Source organism: Misgurnus anguillicaudatus, chromosome 17 (genome assembly GCF_027580225.2).
Source record: "Misgurnus anguillicaudatus chromosome 17, ASM2758022v2, whole genome shotgun sequence".
Classification (NCBI taxonomy): domain Eukaryota; kingdom Metazoa; phylum Chordata; class Actinopteri; order Cypriniformes; family Cobitidae; genus Misgurnus; species Misgurnus anguillicaudatus.
Window position 1 is genome coordinate 31,197,551 of NC_073353.2, and position 19,507 is coordinate 31,217,057.

At 37.6% G+C, this 19,507-nt stretch overlaps 1 protein-coding gene across 1 annotated transcript; it reads left to right on the plus strand.

Annotated features, from left to right (window-relative positions):
- Nucleotides 1–637: 637 nt before the first annotated feature.
- On the plus strand, nt 638–19,228 carry kansl1l (KAT8 regulatory NSL complex subunit 1-like). The gene is made up of 15 exons (XM_073855355.1): nt 638–1,109; nt 4,011–4,152; nt 4,241–4,414; nt 4,555–4,679; nt 6,318–6,513; nt 9,018–9,150; nt 9,241–9,378; nt 13,717–13,863; nt 14,113–14,210; nt 14,295–14,416; nt 14,723–14,783; nt 14,905–15,011; nt 15,089–15,221; nt 15,306–15,367; nt 18,802–19,228. The coding sequence occupies exons 1-15, from the start codon at nt 748–750 to the stop codon at nt 18,893–18,895; spliced, it is 2,094 nt and encodes a 697-aa protein (XP_073711456.1). The 5' UTR covers nt 638–747; the 3' UTR covers nt 18,896–19,228.
- Nucleotides 19,229–19,507: the final 279 nt, after the last annotated feature.

Genomic DNA, 19,507 nt, shown 5'->3' on the forward strand with positions numbered 1-19,507 from the left:
TTTAGGATTGTAACAGTCACCTGATCATCGTTTATATGAGATCTAATGTTTCTGGTCATTTTGCTTTTTGCTGAAGGTGAGATTTGTCCTATACTTTTTTAATCTGCCGTTATTTTAATCATAGTTTGCTCGTGATCGAAATAGATTTTAACTGTTTAACCGTTATTATTGTTATATGTGTTATACTATCTGTTTTATACACAGATCGCACTCGATCACCTTTTAAATGATGAAAATGAAGTTACAGATCTTTCAATTATTCACCTTTTAAACAATCATCGCGTATTTAAATCACTAAACGCACTATTTTCTTTTGACAGATCTGTTCTCTTAATCCACACTTTTTAATGAAATAGGCTAACATCACACTGGACTTCATCTCTTATTAAAACATCAGACCAAAATTTAATCCAGCTGTGAGTGGAAATACTGACTTCAGTCGTGTTGTTGTGGATGTTTACAATAGTTTTGCACAGAAGGTTTGGCTTAACCACCCATCCTTGATCCATCTGGATCTCCTGTCCACCAAAGCTTGCCCTCAACTTCCAGAGATGCTGCTGTCACCTGTATTTCAAGGCTCTGGACACAAAGCCTTTCTGCTGTCAAGCCCAGAACCCCTGCTCACGCTTTTAAATCCATACAGGTGGCAGTATAGAAGAAGGATTGAGGATTCAGTCATTATGGAACATCTCCCAAAATGCTGCATTGGTAGATCAAGCCCGTCGCTTACAGAAGAGGCTGTCTGCGATGCTTGGTAAACATGCTTCACAGCACTATATCCAGCAAATAGATGGCCTGAAGAAGAAACTTCTTGAAATCAGCCCTTACCCCAAGGCCACCATGGTACCAGATGATCTTTTAACATATACAGGGAATGTGATTTTTAATGATGTGAGGATGCAAGATGGAGAAGAGGATTTTAGAAGAACCCATAGATACCAAACACACAGGCGATCTCTAAAATCCCGAGATGTGGAGAATTTGGCACGCTGTGGTCGTGCGGTTCTGCATGAGGTGCTGGAGTCTCTGGACTCTGATGCCACATTGAGCAGCAGCTCAGATGAAGAGTGGGACCATGGAGATGCCAAAGGGACATCAGCAGCATCACAGTGAGTATCCTGTATCCTTATCTTCCTGATCAGATATTATGTACATATGCACACACAAATAAAAACGTCTCAGCATCCAATAACTTTGGATGAGATCTTGAAGTTGGTGACTTGAAGTGTTCGAATGGATTCCTCTTCCATACACAGTAGTTACCAGGCTGGAGAAAAAAAGAGAGATGCCTTTTAACGCCTGGGTGGTTATGAGTCCTGGCAGGCATGAGGCAGGGGATCGACATTGTCAGAAAAACAAACAGCCCTGTTAGAAGATGGAGAGAGGAAGTGTTTAGCACTGGCTGTGCCATATGTTCCTTCAGGAGCTTTGCTCACACGCATACACAGAGGCGCAGTGTTCTGTACACAGCTGTTGAGAAATTGTCACCATATTTATTCAATGTGTTCATGTGCAGCTGGCTGTTCCTGTGCCTTGGTGAAATGGACAGCTGCACTTTCCTGTTTCGTGGTATGGGGGAATAAATAGAGATCGGGCCGCCCTTCCAGACATGCAAAGCAGAAAGAGAGCTTTCATACATCTCTCTGTAATTTTCTTACCCACTTTGCACGTACGGTGCAAGATCACAGCATAAGCTCAGATGGGAAAACATCTCATATCAAATGAAGCATTTTAGGTGGTAAAGTATGTGGGAATGAATTGAATGTAGCATTTTTTCCAACATCTTCAACATCCTTCATTGAGTAAGATGGTTACCCGAGAGACTAGCTAGGAATGTAGAAAGCAGAAAAGGTATAAAGGGCTGTTCAAATGTGCAGCAGTGTTGTTTTTTGTAAGGACACAGTCACAGGTGGTCCAATAAACATGTGCGTTTTATGGGTTTTGGAAATTGGGCCAATGGAGCAACTCAGGCGGTCTTAAAGGTATAGAGGGTATGCACGTGATGTCACCTTCAGGGAAAGTGACTGCGGTTACGCCCACTGAGTGGCAAAAGACAGAGCGGCAGAATTTGTGTACAGTGTGAAGTCAGCAAAAACACGGGGAAGATGCGTCTAAATGGGAAAAAGCTGTTGAGCGATAGACTGTACTAACAGATTAACAAGAATTCTGAGCTATCGTTTTACAGACTGCCCAAAACACAGAAAGTAGGAATAAATTGATTGTTCATGCCAACGTCCACAGACGTTGACAAGTTGCTATGGTCACTATCAAGTAGAGGTTTTACTTTCTATTTAAAAGTATTTTTTCAAGTATTTGTATTTTATCAGTGTTTTTCTTTGGAACATACATTCCAAAGCATATTGTCATAATTTTTACTCTATTACATTTCATAAATACAAGTATTTAATTTTTAAGTACATTAACATACTTTTACTCAAGTAAAAGTACACAATTTTAATGTAATTAGGTATTAAATACATTTTAATATGCAATATTAAAGAATACACAGTATGATTCTATGCTTTAGAATGTAGCGAAGTAATATTTTTCCCAATACAAACACCCTTATAAAGCACAGATGCTTGAAAAATGTAACTAATGTAACTAAGTATTGTCCACCTCTGCTATCAAATCCAACTAAATTCAATTTAAGCTGATAATAGTCAGTTTTACTGGCATTTTCGCAGCAGCCACTATGAAAACCAGCCATTTTGTTGAACGTTTGCCACTCAACAGGACGAGTTGCGTGGTCAGGTGGAAAAGTGACATCAATGCATACCCTCTATAGTTCACCCAAAAATCAAAACAGGACAGGGTCTTCTAAATGTTTGTTGAGACGGAAAGAAGGTAGACTGACTAGAAGTTGAAGTGTTTGTTTAAACAGAGAGCAGGGGCTGTTGTCCTGGCAAGAGATCTCATGCTTCCCATTGTATTTGTGTTAGTTCACTGCTCTGTAGATATTCCTGGAATCTTTCTAAACCCAACCCCTAAAAGCAATGTAAAATGTGTCTTCCATTGTTTTGACAAACAAGAAGTCCCCATAGTTGGGTGATTCTCACGAAAACTTGGTTTTAAAAATGTCAAGCATGAAAATGTAAAAATTGCTTAAATTTACTTTTTTTCCCACCAGACATTGAAAAACAAAGTCTGGAGTAAATGGGAACATTAATTTAAAAACTTTTACTTATCATTTAACACTTTTTGTAACATAATTTAAAAAATAAGTCCTAAAAAATCTCATTACCGCAGCAGTCAGAAAACATCAACACTGACATATTTTCAAAATTACATGACAAACCTGAAACAACATAATTTGGAGATTCTGCACATGCATTTAAAATCAAAGTATTATGCTTCTATTAATTAAATTAACATTTAATAAGCATCTGTTGCTGTAATGATAATCAAAATGTTGTGTAAGCATTCTGACAAAACAATATTTCAAATTAACTGTAAAAAAAATAATCTTACCTGGTAGCCATCTTGAAGTAACTGGTCCATGTGCTTGGTCACTCAAAATCAAACTTTATTAAAATTCTGTATGTGTGCTTAAACTGTTCTCAAAAAGTGTTGCGGAGGATGAGAACATCAGGCATGGACACATCATTTTCCAAATTTTTCTTCATTATTATTATACATGAATATTCAGTAAATATTTTTTCTGTCATCTAAAGTAGTCTAGCAAAACATCCATTTATTTTTTTTCTTAATATTTTTGTGTTAATTTGATTAAATTACAACATAACGCATGTTCAAACACAGCCGGACACATTGCGGTAATGAGAATTTCAGCAGAAAATGAGATAAAATTTCCAATTATAAATTCTTATGTTGAAATCACGCATTGTGCAAGGTAGAACACAGTATTTTGTTAATTCTGATGCTCTTTAATGTTACTATATTACACATTTTAAAGCTAAAATCATTAGTGCCGTGGTGTTTCAATGGTTTCGTAAGAATCACCCAGTTGCTGCAGCAGGGTGACACTGAATTTCTTTATGGGAGGACAGGTGTCACAGCTGTGAGTGGAGGTGGTTGCAGGATAGAGCTGAATTGGGAAGTCGCTGGACGTGGCTGGAGATGCGATTGACTGAGCTGAACTCTCAGATTCAGCAGCTTGGAGAGCTTCACCAGCAGATAATTGCTAATAGGGTAAAACACTAACTCAGCTTCCCTCGAGATATTAGTTTTAAAGGTACAAACAGATTTTGATTTAAATAAAAATAAACTCATCCTATAGGGTCGTGTGATTTTGGCAAAGTCTCAGCCACTCACAGACAAGCAGATCCAGCACACACTGTGGACGGAGACTTTGGATCTGTCGTTTTCTGCTGGGAACCTGCAAGATTTCCCATCTGATCTAGACATGGAACCAAGCAGCCCTACACGTCTTCTGAGGAACATAGAGAGACAGGTGAGAACTTGGTGGTTTACGCTGAAGTCTACTCACTCGCTGTGTAAAAGCTGCCCTTTTTCATGTGAATGGATGGATAGATGGATAAATTATTGTTCGATAATGTTATGCATTGCATGTTTGTATGTATGTGCGTACAGAGTGCCCAGCTGACTCAGATTGTAAACAGTCTGATGCCACCTTTGTGCCCCTCACCTTCTTCATCACCAGTGCCAAAAGAACCCTGCAGTCACCGAAGAAACCATCAGAAAATCAGTTGTAGCAGGTCAGGACCGCCTGAAGCTTTGTTTACATCACACCTACCTTAGTTTTACTTTTCAAAACTGATTTTAGGACTGACTGTCACTGTACATACCTTAACTAACTCTAACCCTCTATCTTATACCCCAAGCCAAACATGTTTAGTTGTATACTATTCAAGGATCATATGTACAGTTTAACTCGTGAAATATTTATAACCTCAGAGATGATTTAGTTTAAATAGTGCTTTGTTTTTCTTGAAACTGTCAAAAGACATATTGTCAGTACATATTTGTGTTAATTAATGTAAATTTTATACACTCACCTAAAGGATTATTAGGAACACTTTACTAATACTGTGTTTGACCCCCTTTCGCCTTCAGAACTGCCTTAATTCTACGTGGCATTGATTCAACAAGGTGCTGAAAGCATTCTTTAGAAATTTTGGCCCATATTGATAGGATAGCATCTTGCAGTTGATGGAAATTTGTGGGATGCAGATCCACGGCACGAAGCTCCCGTTCCACCACATCCCAAAGATGCTCTATTGGGTTGAGATCTGGTGACTGTGGGAGCCATTTTAGTACAGTGAACTCATTGTCATGTTCAAGAAACCAATTTGAAATGATTCAAGCTATGTGACATGGTGCATTATCCTGCTGGAAGTAGCCAACAGAGGATGCGTACATGGTGGTCATAAAGGGATGGACATGGTCAAAAACAATGCTAAGATAGGGCGTGGCATGTAAACGATGCCCAATGGCACTAAGGGACTTAAAGTGTGCCAAGAAAACATCCCCCACACCATTATACCATTGCATAAATGAGAAATTGAACAGGTGTTCCTAATAATCCTTTAGGTGAGTGTATAAATGTTAGAGTAAATAATTTAGGTTAATGAAAGTGAATGAGCAAGACGGAAATAGTAGTTCACCCCAAATAAAACATTAGCCCTTATTTTACTCACCCTCAGTCCATTCTGGGTGTGTATGACACTTCTTTCAACCAAACAGAGTCGAAGGTACGGTACTGTGCAAAAGTCTAAGGCCACCATGCAACCATTAGATTTGTTGTTTTTGCAACTGTATAGTGATCATATATAATTGTTTTTCAGTCTCATTATTAGAATACAACTAGAAAATAGAGGAAATGTGTATCTAGTTAAGGTAAACTCCCCTTACACTTTAACAATAGCAGGAAACGGCAGGATCTCTTAAACCTAAATAAAATTAAATCATAATTTTCTCATTTTAAAGAGATTAGTCTTTTTACTTCATTCTGCTCAAAAACGATCAAGATGTGTTTGGTGCAAAGAGAGGTCACACTAAACACCAACGATGCCTAAAGAAGACATTAGTCCTGAAAATATTTCCTGTATTTTCTGTCTGTATCGTAATAAAATAAATTGAAAAATAAATATGGATGGACATTAAAACTTCTAAAACAACAAGTCTGGTGGTGGTGGCCTAAGGCTTTTGCACAGTACTGTATATCTATACAGTAAGATATCTTGATGGTGAATAAAATATGGCCATTTTTTATTTTTACTTTTGGGGGAACCATTCCTTAAGATAGAGTTTTTTTTGAGAAAATAAGTTGAGTGGAGAAGAATAAAATGTAATTCTGTTATAATTATATCGCAATTCTCTGTCTAATTTTGCAGACAGGTACAGGCGTACCAGGCTGTCTGTTTTCACAATGGAACTCAATGCAAACCGGGACGAAAGAGAAAGCAAGCGTGCCACCGAAGACAATGGCCACATTTGGGTGCCACCTGTGTGTCAGCTCGCACCCGGCCTCTTCTGACCTATCACAAACCCTGCCTTTTTATCATGGACCCGTCGTCTCATAAAGAACAGGTGAGACTCAGTTTTGTAAAAGAATTAACATCATGTTGTTGGCCTAGTCTGTGGTTATGGTTTATTCTTATTGGTGGCTCTCAATTACTGATCGGTACACATAAATTGCTGTACAGTTTGTGTTTGTGACAATGGGTTTAATGTGTGTAAGTAAAAAAGTAATATGTTAATGTCTTCATTGTCATGTACAGTGAGACATACAGTGGATATAAAAAGTCTACACACCCCTGTTTAAATTGCATGTTTTTGTGATTTATAAAATGAAACCAAGATGAATAATTTTGGAACCTGTTCCAACTTAATTCCCTACTTCAAACCTATATATTAAAGTAATTAACATTAAGAATGATTTTGTGGTGAGGGGATGGCAAGTAAAGTTGTGCAGTGGCCGGGTTGCATAAGTGTGCACACCCTTTTACAATAGTGATTGTGGCAGTGTTCAAAAGCAACCAATCACATTTAGACTTAAGTTAAATATGAAGTAGTACATACCTCTCATCAATTAAAATAAGTTTTTAACTATTAATGAAGTGTGCCTGGCCCTAAAGGATTTTTTCTGAGTATCATCCCACTGAAAAAGCCATTGTCTGTGTAGAGCTTACTCAGCAGGTACATGATCCCATTGTTGAAAAATATCAATCAACAGAGGGCTAAAAACATTTCCAAGACACTGAATATACCATGGAGTACTGTAAAAACAATAATCCACAAGTGGAGAAAATATGGCACAACATTGACATTACTAAGACCAGGGCATACACCTACAATATATGAGAAAACCAGGGAAAAAAATGGTAAGGAAGGCTGCCAAGAGGCCTACAGCAACATTAAAAGAATTGTAACAATATCTGGCAAGTACTTTTTGCTCCCTACATGTGACAAAAATCTCCTGAATTCTTCATGTTTGGGCTATTAGCATTATTTAACCAAAAATATCATCAAGTCCATCTAAAGTTTGTAAAAACAAATATTTCTATATCCCAAATCCATGTGGAATAATGTATTATAGTCCATTGAGACCAAAGTTGAACTTGGGCCGTTATACCAAAATATATATTTGGTGCAATAAAACCCACATCACATCACCAAATGAACACCATGCCCAGAGTAAAGCATGAAGGTGACAGCATCATACTTTGTGGCTGCTTTTCTTCAGCTGGAACTTGGGTTTTAATCAGGGTGGATAGAATAATGAATAGCTCCAAATACCTGTCAATTTTGGCCCAAAACCTAAAGGCTTCTGCCAAAACACTTAAAATGAAGAGACATTTCACATCACAGCATGACAATGACAGAAAGCACACATCTAATCAACAAAGAAATTACTTCACCAAAACAAGAGCAAGGTTTTGGAATGGCCCAGCAAGAGTCCGGATCTAAATCCCATCCAAAATCTATGGGGTGATCTGAAGAGGGCTGTGCACAGGAGACAACCAACCAATTTGACAGATTTAAAATGCTTTTGCAAGGAGAAATGGCAAAATATTGCAAATTCAAAAAGTGTGAAATTGATTGACACATTCCCATTAAGATTGAATGCTGTGATAAAATCTAAAGGTGCTTAAACTAAGTTTTAGTTTAAGGGTGTGCACACTTATGCAACCTGGTTGTTGTACAGCTTTGCTTGCCATTTTTTCACAACAGAAGTTTTCTTGTTGTTGTTAACTTTGGTATATGGGCTGGGGGTGCGGAGTCGGGTTGGAGCAGGTTCCGGAGTGATTCATCTTTTTTTCATCTTTTAAATCACAAAAACCTGCAATTTTAACAGGGGTGTGTAGACTTTTTATATCCACTGTAGGTCCAACATTTTCCATTAGTGAAAGTGACGTGATTGTCAAGTATGTAGCAAGCCATACTCAATATTTCGGTGACCTTTGGGTTACAAGCCTGAGTCTCTGAACAATAATGGTATGATAATAACAAAAAACAATGACAGTAATATATATTTTTTTAGGTGTACTGTTCCTTTAATAAAGCTATTTGGGTCATTTTTGTTCCAGCTCTCTTTACATTGCACCACGATTTATGCCACTTTCCAGCTGGTGCCTGGTACACTTCCTTTAGCCTTGTTTATGAAACACATTTTGCATGCCCTGTTATTCTCTTTATACAGCACATTTCTTATGTCATAACATTTTCCCGTATCACTGCATGTCATAGATTTGGCTTTACTGATCGGGTTAAATATACTTTTTCTTTATATTTGAACATTTTTGTTTACATTGCATTGTTTAATCAGTATGTTCCCTGAATTTAAACACACAATCTTTGCATTGCTAACACAATGCTCTATTTATTGAGCCACGGGAACACTCAGGTCAGTTTTTTGTCTTTCTAGTCCTCAGTTTTACCAAACAGAAGGCCATTTAGGTCTTTAGCACCATCAAGAGGCAAAAGTTGGATTATGATTTCCATGGATTTGAGCTAGACTCATCTACTGTGTCCATAACCTCTCGTGCCCATGTATTTGAATGCATCCTTTATCCTTTCATTTCTTTCCACAGGTCCTGGACTCTTTCCCGTCTCTCTGTCCCAGTGTATCCTGTGATCCTACAACTTCATGCATAGATCCTACATGCCAATGTGGAAAAGAGAGAATAGCAGGCAAAATGCATCCTGTCCTCTCGCTGTCTTCAGGTAGAGAGAAAGAGATAGAGACAGACTCTTTTCTTTAAGAGACAGACTTTTAAGCAAGTTTTGACTGTGTCCATTCTCTCTGTCTTTTAGATACCCCATTATCCTTCCATCTGCAAAATGCCCTGTGCACAGAGGACTTTTTCCAGAAATCTCTCTCCTTGAAAACTGACCTCCTCAGACCCCAGCACTGTCGCAGCTCTGGATGCAGAGTCTCTAGATCTTTATTTCGTAAGAATGATATTTTAAGTATATATAAGTACTGCATTTTTATCGCTTAGATACTGTATCAATAAACACACTAGCTAAGAGCGGTTGACAAGAGCTGGTGAAAGTGCTGAGCCACAGTATAGAGCTGAAGGTCATGATAAAGTCAGTAGGCTCTTCATAGTCTTAATGCATTGCTGGAATTGAAGTGAGTTATTATGGCACTGGACTCTCGTACACAAACTCAAATACCCATACATCATTATGGTCTGATATTCTCCTTTGCTTTGCTGTTTACTATTTATTAGGGGTGTTCCCTCCTTATTATGTAAACCTTGGGGGTGGTGCGGCAGTGGTTCAGTGGTTCATGTAGGTTGTCTACAACTCGGAAGGTTGGTGGTTCAATCCCCGGTTCCACCTGACCAAGTGTCGAGGTATCCTTGAACAAGACACCTAACCCCAGATGCTCCCGACGAGCTGGGTGGCGCCTTGCATGGCTGACACCGCCGTTGGTGTATGAATGTGTGAGTGAATGGGTGAATGTGAGGCAACTTGTAAAGCGTTTTGGATGGCCATAGGTCTGTTAAAAGCGCTATATAAATGCAGTCCATTTACCATGGAAAAGACTGCTGGACAACAGGACAATCTTAACATGACACCAACTGTGATGTAACAGTCGCAAAATATTCAATAATTTTTTGTAAGCACAAAAAAATGCTATGTTATTATTAGACTAGACTTTTATGAAATATTATAAAACGGGCAGTTCTGGTTCTTCATTCTGATTGGTTAAAACGCGCTCTAAGCCGTGATAAAATACTTTATATATTTAAAGAGGATAATTTTTCTGTAAGGCATTAAACTTAAACTGGGTGCAACTTAAAAACCGCTGACGGGGAAAGAGTTCAGCATGCTTCCAAGCATATTTGATCATCACTTCAACAGTTGCACAATATAAATGTTAATGTATAAATTAATGTTAGATGAATGTTGATTTATAAAATAAACACCACAGTCTTAAATCATATTTTCATTGTGTCTTTGCTGCGTCTGTGTTGGTTGGGAACTGTTGCAGCCACACTTGATTCTGAGGAACTACTTTGTTTGGCGGAAGATTAATATTTGTACTAATATAATTACAACTTATTTGTGTTTTATTTTATGAAATCCTGTTATGTAGGGGAGAGCGGGGTATGTTGTCACACTTTTCACACTGTCTTACATTTACTGAGCACCATACATCAAAATGGTATAAATCTCATACCAAATGAAAGAAGGAAGTCTTGGGTACATATGTTGTATTCATAACATCTTTATATCTTATCTCATTACAGAGTTGTAGACTGTTGAATAGTGACTGTGCACTTGTGACAATTTGCCCCATCGGAGGGTAAGTTGTCACACTAGGGCGGGTAAGTTGTCACACTAGATTATCTAAAAATAAGAACACAACTACTTAATTGTGAATATTGATTTTAATTTTTAAACTCAAACCAAACTGGAAATATAAACATCCGTGCCTGGAGAATCTGGAAAAACAATTATTTCAATCCAAATAATGCACATTTCAATTAAGTGGCAAGACCACTTTACTTTGAACTTTGGTTCAAATGTTCTATGGCTTTCACATAAAACCAGATAACTGAATGGAACGCTGCAGATAACTTGCTTAACTTAACATGTTGAACCTCTGAACAAAACAGATGCCCTGTATGACTAATAGGACTCATCTCCAGAATCACAATTCTGACACACATAAATTGCCTGGCCTGAGGTGCAAGCATCATGGGCCCAATTGTTGCATTTTACACATTTTACCCAGGTCTCCTTTGGACGACTCTTTGAAAATGGCTCTACACAGACGAGGCAGAAGCACTCTTCATCATCTGATGATGACTCTTGCATGATTTTTCTTCTTTTAGCTGCCTTGTTTTTCATAGGTCCAGATTTCTGCTTCCCTTTCTTTTGAAACAGCTTTTTGCTAGATTGAGGCTTATTCTTTTCTATATCATGTTTTCTGAGCATGTTCGATGTGTTTGTTTGTACAGGGGCAAGTTGTCAGATGTGACGACTTGCCCCAAAGTCATTGAGACAACTTGCCCCATACTTACTTGTGTGCTAATGTTGTCTAAATATAAAGTTTAGCTCATCATATCACTTTAGCTAAAGTATCAAAAGACACTTTACGGTCTCCTCTATTTTGTGCAAAATAATCATTTTAAACATTCACACCTAACAAAGTTGTATTGCATAAAATGTAAAGTGATTTTTTTTTACTTTTTAAGCAGAAAAATAAGAAAACTGTGCTAACCTCAGATTACAGTGATCTTGACCACATGTGAACAGGAAGTTCACTATAGAAGAAGAAGTCACATAAAGTGGCTATTTGATTTTTGAGATAGAGCCTCTAGTGTTGGAGTTATTAACAGTGTGACAACTTACCCGTGTGACAACTTACCCCGCTCTCCCCTATATGAAGTAACCGTTTTATAAAAGCAATAAGTCCCGCGAAGCAGTGGGGTTACAGTGCATTTAATAACAGCTAAGGGGGTTTTAGCCCCTTAGCTGTTATAAAACCTACTGCTTCTTGCGGCTTATTGCTTTATTATATCGCCATTATGATAAGTCATTGATAAGTGATAAGTCATTTTTTCAGGTTTCTCAGAAAACACAAATAAATGGAACTAACTTCAGAGGTTGAGTAGATTTGTGTTCTTGATGCAGATGCAGCTTGCGTGGTGTCTCTTGCATCTGCCATGCTATCTTTTGACTGGCTGTAGGTAGCTAAGTTAGAGGAGGTTGACTTGCAGCATTCAACACGTGTTTTTTTCCCTCTTGGCAAGCCGACCGGATGTGACATGGGGGCGTGGCAGCATCGACAATTCCATTATTTCATTCGGAGTTCGAGGTTGTGACTTAATTTAGATCGATTTCTAAATGTTTGTAGTTACAATGCTAAAAACAGTGCTCTGACTGCTGAGCTTGCGCTAGATGCCAGTTGATGCTATATGCTAGCGCTTATGCTGACATTGTACTATTGCCGTTACAGTTATGTTTTGCAGGTCCATGCTAAAAGAATCTGCAAACTTACCACTCAGAAACGTCATTTCCAAACTCTAAATATTTGATTATTCCTCAAAATCTGTATCTGAAGAGTTTCGTTGCAAAACGAGATAACCACCGTTTTTTTAATTGTTCAGAAATCACGTTTTTTTGGTTGTGCATTCCAATTCATTTCAATGCAACTGCAGCTGGTTTGTTTTGATTTAAAACCTTCATAACTTAAAAAATACAGCTAAGTAGCACCATAAAACAAAATAATAACATGATAACATAATAATAAACATGTTTTGACAAAAATGGATTTATCTCATTTTGCAACAAAACTCTTCATCTTTCGTCTGAACTGCTCTGTGAAACAGCCAATCAGGGCAGAGCTCAACATTGTTATTCATGACCCTTTCGAATAAGGTAATAATAATAGACCATTCAATTGTAAAGGCAAATCATACAGTTGTAAATGGACAAAACATTTTTGGATAATTTTTACACTTATTAAATCCACATACCTTCTATGTAGATATCAGAGAACCATTTAACATATTATTTCAGTGCATTCTTTGGCACCTTTAAAGCACCCATCATGCTGTTTAGTTCATTTTCTGTCAGTACTTTAGCCTCTTACAGTCAGTGACTAAAGAAGAAAAAGTAACGGCACTATTTTTGTTTCACTTTTCTTCACACAGCTGAATGTGTGTTAACTTTTAAAGGGATAACTCACTCAAAAATGACAATTCTGATAACATTTATTTACCCTCATTTTATTCAAAACCTGTAAATGACTCTATTCTATGTAACACAAAAGAAGATATTTTGAGAAATGTTGCAGTGGTTTTGTGCCCATACAGTAAAAGTCAATGGGAGCCATTGCAGTTTGGCTACAAAAATGTGTATTCTGCAGTCATCTTGCATGTTTTGAATGACAATTTTTCTTTTAACTATTCCCTTTAATATCACTTCTTGTCATGGCCAGCATGTGGAATGCTGTAAGGTGTGTTTACACTGCTAGAAGGATTTAGTCATAATGTTGTGTATTTTTTGTTTATCTCTATGATTCAGGTGCCCTATCAGCAGTCCTGCAGTTTTCATACCATTAGCATAGATCAACACAGATTGCACTTTGCAAACATAGCCAATGCATCTCTACATGCTAAACGCACTGACCAGTCTTTTTCATATAGACAAACATAACAGTAATTAATATTGGGGATATTGTCTTATGAATTAGTTAAGTTATTTATGTTTATTTTATATTAATATATTCTGTAGTGATGTCTTTAATGCAGTAATTCTCGGTTACAGATTGCAACCACCGACCAAAAAACAGCAGGTATTTGAAGAGTCACAGGAGAGAGAGAACCCCCATACGATTGCCATGTAATCGAAACCACCACCGTAAAGCCTATAGGGAGGGAAAGCGGAAGAAGTGCTCCTCCCAGTGGCCAATGGGTATATGTTTCATTCACCCATACACAATTATTCTGTAATCTTATAGTTATTTAAAATACATTTCTTGCATACAGTGCATTCTACTACTGTATGTTTTATCAGTATACAGTACGTCTCCAAATGAGAATGAAACCCATGACCTTTGCGCTGCTAATGCAGTGGTCTACAAAATAAGCTGTAGCAACTAGTCATAGACTAATATTTATTTATATAATAGTTTATTTATTTATAACATTTATTATGTCTCAGATGTGACACAGTGGTCTGATCAGAGTGATGAAAACCTTACAGAGCAATGTTCAGGAGATCTTACTGACTGTAGACCCAAACCACTGGGGAACTCACAGGTGTTGGACCAAACGTCTTGATAAATATATGATGTTTAAGAGATTCATGTTTTATGGAAAATAATCAAAACTTGTGTTTTACAGTTCTCCTGTCGTAGCAGAAGTGCTGAGAATGTTTTTACTATTGATGACATTGTCATTCCTATGTCTCTGGTTTCCTCCATTAAAGTGGAGAAACCTCAGTATAAGGACATTTTGACACCCAGGTATTAAACACATAATATATAGAAAGTCTTAAATCAGCTATCTTGTTTTGTTGGATTTTTTTATGACTTATCTCTTCTTTAACAGTAAAAGTTTTGTTGTTATACAGTTTATACATAGATAAATAGATAGATAAATCTTCCCTGCTATACTGTTATTGTGCAGATCAGCTTTATTATAATACTTTAGTTATGCTTCCACCCTTATGGTGCTTGACAGACTGCCAGTGAGTCACTTTCAAAATTGTGCTGGCACATGAAAATTTGAATGATGAATATTTAAAATCTTTCTAATCTCCTTCCTTTAAGCTGGCGAAAGGTGGATATTTTTCCATTATCAAACATAAAGAAAGATGAGCATCTAGGAAAGGTTAGGATTACCTTTACAATACCGTTACATGAAATTACTGTAAAGTTCAGCATTTTTGGAAAAAACCCCCTGTGTTTTCTGGATGTTCTGGAAGTGTTATGGATCTCTGTATCTTTCTCAGTCAGAACCAATAACAGATGAGGATTTCAGCCAGAGACACAAACGTTATGAACGTAGAGAGAAGCTCCGTTGGTCCTCATCGAGTCAGAGCAGGAGTTATAGCATCAGGTCTGTGTGTGTAGATGTTTACGATAAGGCTTGTTTTACTTAAAGTATTTAAACCTTTCCCTAACATTTTCCTCCAGAAAAAGCTGCTTTGCTGTATCAGTGAAAGACCACTCTGCTCACTGTCACCCACCTGTAGATTCTTCGGGCCCCTCCACCAGGATCTCCAGTCCACCTGAAGACCAGACAGAAGCAAGTGTGGATGACAGAGAAGTACATTTCTTTACAATCTTGAATATTAAATAAAATTTCGCCTTTCGGTATCTCCTGATTCGTTTCCCCTCTTGTGTTACGCAGTCACTGCTTCCATGGGAAAGACGCATGTTTCCACTGAGTGATGAAGATGAGGAAGTTCTGAGGTATGATGAAGATAATGATAATGCCTGGAAGATTTTTACATCTTAAATGATTTTAAATCCATGGGCGAACACAGACATAAGGACACTTTGAAGTGATTTTTAAATCATCCATAACACACGCTGTTTCTGTGTATCTGATGTTAATCTAGAGTACCTATAGAGTAGTATTACATTCTTCATATCTCCGAAGAGTTTTATCAGATTTATAAAAGACAGATTTACCGATTGTTTTTGATAACGTACGAAAAAAAATTTAAAGGAGGAGTTACGAACTGCGGGAGGAGCGAGTCACAAGTAAACACTTCACTGGATAACTTATGATTCACTTCATGTTCATGTTGTTTATATAATATGCACTTACGTGCCTATTTCCAACATAAAAAGAAGTCTTACCGCATACGACTCATGACCCGGTTGGGACTTTTCAATGAAATCCAGCGTTAAAGCTCATATAACACACAATGTTTCTGTATTTCTGATGTTAATCTGGAGTACCTCTAGCCTTTTAAGCGTCACCCCACCCTATTGAGTTACATCTACACTCTTGGAGCTTTCAAACAATATACAGTTTGTCATGATTAGATAAGAATTCATATGCAAACATTGAAGTAAATGTAGGCGTCCTGCTGGTGGGACAGTGACATTTAGCAGAAAATAAATGTTTTGAGGCACACTCTCTTCATAAATGAATCAATTACTCTCCCTACATAATTTATTTTATAAAACACTGTTGAAAGGTCTATTCTGGAGGCTTAGACCTTTCCAACGATATATAGTTTGTAGTAATAGATTAAAATTTACATCAACAATATTAATGCAAACTTAGCTGTCCCGTATTTGGGACGGCGACGCTTAACAGTCTAGAGTAGTAAAACATCCTTTATATCTCTGAAGAGTCTTTAGTTTAATCAGATTCATAAAAGAAAGATTAGCTTTACCGAATCTTTTTGATCATGTACGAAAAAATGAAGAAGGAGTTACTACTGCGGGAGGAGCGAGTACAAGTCATGCAACACTATACAACACTGTTTTAACTTATGATTCACTACATGTTTGTGTCATTTATATAATATGCACACGCCTATTTCCAACATAAGACAGAAGTCTTACTTACCGCATGCAACTCATGACCCGGTTGGGACTTTTCAATGAAATCCAGCGCATCAAACACACACGCAAAACTGTGCTGCTACCCCGTATAATAAACTACAACCCCAAAACAGAAAAAGTTGGGACACTGTAGAAATTGTGAGTATATAGATAACATATCAAATGTTGAAAGTAAGATATTTTGAAATGTCATGCCAAATATTGGCTCATTTTGGATTTCATGAGAGCTACACATTCCAAAAAAAGTTGGGACAGGTAGCAATAAGAGGCCAGAAAATTTAAATGTACATGTAAGGAACAGTTGAAAGACCAATTTGCAACTTATTAGGTCAATTGGCAACATGATTGGGTATAAAAAGAGCCTCTCAGAGTGGCAGTGTCTCTCGGAGGGCAAGATGGGCAGAGAATCACCAATTCCCCCAATGCTGCAGCGAAAAATAGTTTTCTGAGCTTCTCAGAGAAAAATTGCAATGAAATTGAAGTTATCAGCATCTACAGTGCATAATATCATCTAAAGATTCAGAGAATCTGGAACAATCTCTGTGCGTAAGGGTCAAGACCGGAAAACCATACCGGATGCCCGTGATCTTCGGGCCCTAAGACAGCACTGCATCACATACAGGAATGCTACTGTAATGGAAATCATAACATGGGCTCAGGAATACTTCCAGAAAACATTGTCAGTGAACACAATCCACCGTGTCATTCGCCACTGCCGGCTAAAACTCTATAGGTCAAAAAAGAAGCTCTATCTAAACATGATCCAGAAGCACAGGCATTTTCACTGGGCAAGGCTCATTTAAAATGGACTTTGGCAAAGTGGAAAACTGTTCTGTGGTCCAACGATTCAAAATTTGAAGTTCTTTTTGAAAAACTGGGATGCCATTTCATCCGGACTAAAGAGGACAATGACAACCCAAGTTGTTATTAGCGCTCTTTTCAGAAGCCTGCATCTCTGATGGTTTGGGGTTGCATGAGTACGTGTGGCATGGCCAGCTTACACATCTGGAAAGGCACCATCAATGCTGAAAGGTTTATCCAAGTTCTAGATACATATGATCCCATTCAGACGACGTCTCTTTCAGGGAAGACCTTGCATTTTCCAACATGACAATGCCAGACCACATACTGCATCAATTACAACGTCAAGACTGCGTAGAAGAAAGATCGGGGTACTGAAATGGCCAGCCTGAAGTCCAGATCTTTCACCCAAAGAAAAGATTTGGTGCATCATAAAGCGGAAGATGCGACAAAGAAGACCGAAGACCGTTGAGCAACTAGAAGTCTGTATTAGACAAGAATAGGGCAACATTCCCATTCCTAAACATTGGTCCTCCTCCAGCTGTTCCTTTATATGTACATTTAACTTTTCTGGCCTCTTGTTGCTGCCTGTCCCAGCTTTTTTTGGGGTGTGTGGCTCTCATGAGATCCAGGGTGTGCCGGTATTTGGCATGACATTTCAAAATATCTTACTTTCAACATTTGATATGTTATCTATATTCTACTGTGAATAAAATATAAGTTTATGAGATTTGTAAATTATTCCATTCCTTTTTTACTCACAATTTCTACTATGTCCCAACTTTTTCTGTTTTGGGGTTGTATATCCATTGTTTCCATAATGCTTGCTTTCTTCTCCTTACATCCAAAAACACACTTCTTCTTTCGTGCCATTGTTGAGTTTGATATAAAACAAAGCTGTCGCGGGAAGTGATACCTGTAACTTATAGCATCCTCGGCTCTTCTGCTGATTGATGGTGGGCGTGGTTTTCCTGGGGAAGTGCCCATAAAAACAAGTCATACGTATAGTGTACCCCTGAAACGTCAGCTAAACCTGTAATCGAAAAAGCTTTCCGAAACTTGTACGAACCCTGGCGATGTGCATCTGGCACCAAAATACTCTGTAACAGATCCAACTGCTTTTTTGACACTTTGCATTTGTTTAGCATGAGGAAACCAACTCTTAAACTGTGTTTATAAGTCAGAATGCATGAAATACCGTTGAACCACCCCTTTAAACTATGATACAGCATGCAGTGAACTAGAACTATACCGCCTCCCGCAGGAAAGGTCAGGAATTGCAATTTTCAAATCAAATCCCACAGTCTCTTATCACAAACAGCCTTTTATACATGCACAGAAAGTGACGCCAACAGTTAATCTAAATTCTGAATTACATTTCATACACAGACTCAATGAACTACAGAGAATAATAGAAAAAAACGCAAATCACAGTTGAGTTGAAATGCAGTTAGTAATTGTGACTTTGCAAGAAGTTTCATTGGTTGTCTGTAGCTTAACTGTTTATTCTGTGCTGCTTTCAGACTTCATGAGCACCAAAGCACAACATCTGGAATTGGGGACCAGGAAATGAAGAATATCAGCTCTCATGGAGCTTCCCAAAAAGTTCTTATTTGAGCTGATTTGACACTGTGCAGTAACCTGATGTTTGACTACTTCAAATATACTCCTCTATGTGAGATTTATTTTTATATGATATTTTTGATGCAAGTACATACTGTATATGCTTCACATTTTCTAAATGATACAATGAACAAATAATAGATCTTTTTTTGACCACATGTTAGGCTGTAAGAAATGGATTTGTAAAAGGTTTGTACATTTTCCTCCGCGGAGTAGATGTTAGCTAAATTTTAGTTTTTCACTTTGTCAAATGATTATTTCTTTGGTGCATAAAATTGAATCTTTGCTTAAAGGAATATTTTTGATTAAATAACTTACTGTGCAGCATTTGTGCCATGCTTTAGATTTTAATAAAAAAATTATACTGCAACTCATGTGCAAAAATGTAATAATAATAACCACATTAGTGTTTTATGTTGCTCTTATATTGCTCTTATTTGGTGCATAGTAGTTGTATGTTCAGATTCTGTGGACTAATACACCACACAAAATCTTTTCCACTCTCTATGCCAGACTTTGCCAGCTTAAAATCCTATTGCGTTTATATCAAGTGTGTGTGTGTTTGTGTGTGCACCTGGGTCGACGTGTAGTGTTTGATCTCTTTAG

Excerpts from the sequence above, each read along its gene's own strand:
- kansl1l (XM_073855355.1), top strand. The coding sequence starts at position 748 with ATGCTTGGTAAACATGCTTCACAGCACTATATCCAGCAAATAGATGGC. Across the intron at positions 6,514-9,017 it reads CGTCGTCTCATAAAGAACAG|GTCCTGGACTCTTTCCCGTC; the intron begins GTGAGACTCAGT and ends TTCTTTCCACAG. Across the intron at positions 15,012-15,088 it reads AGCAGGAGTTATAGCATCAG|AAAAAGCTGCTTTGCTGTAT; the intron begins GTCTGTGTGTGT and ends ATTTTCCTCCAG.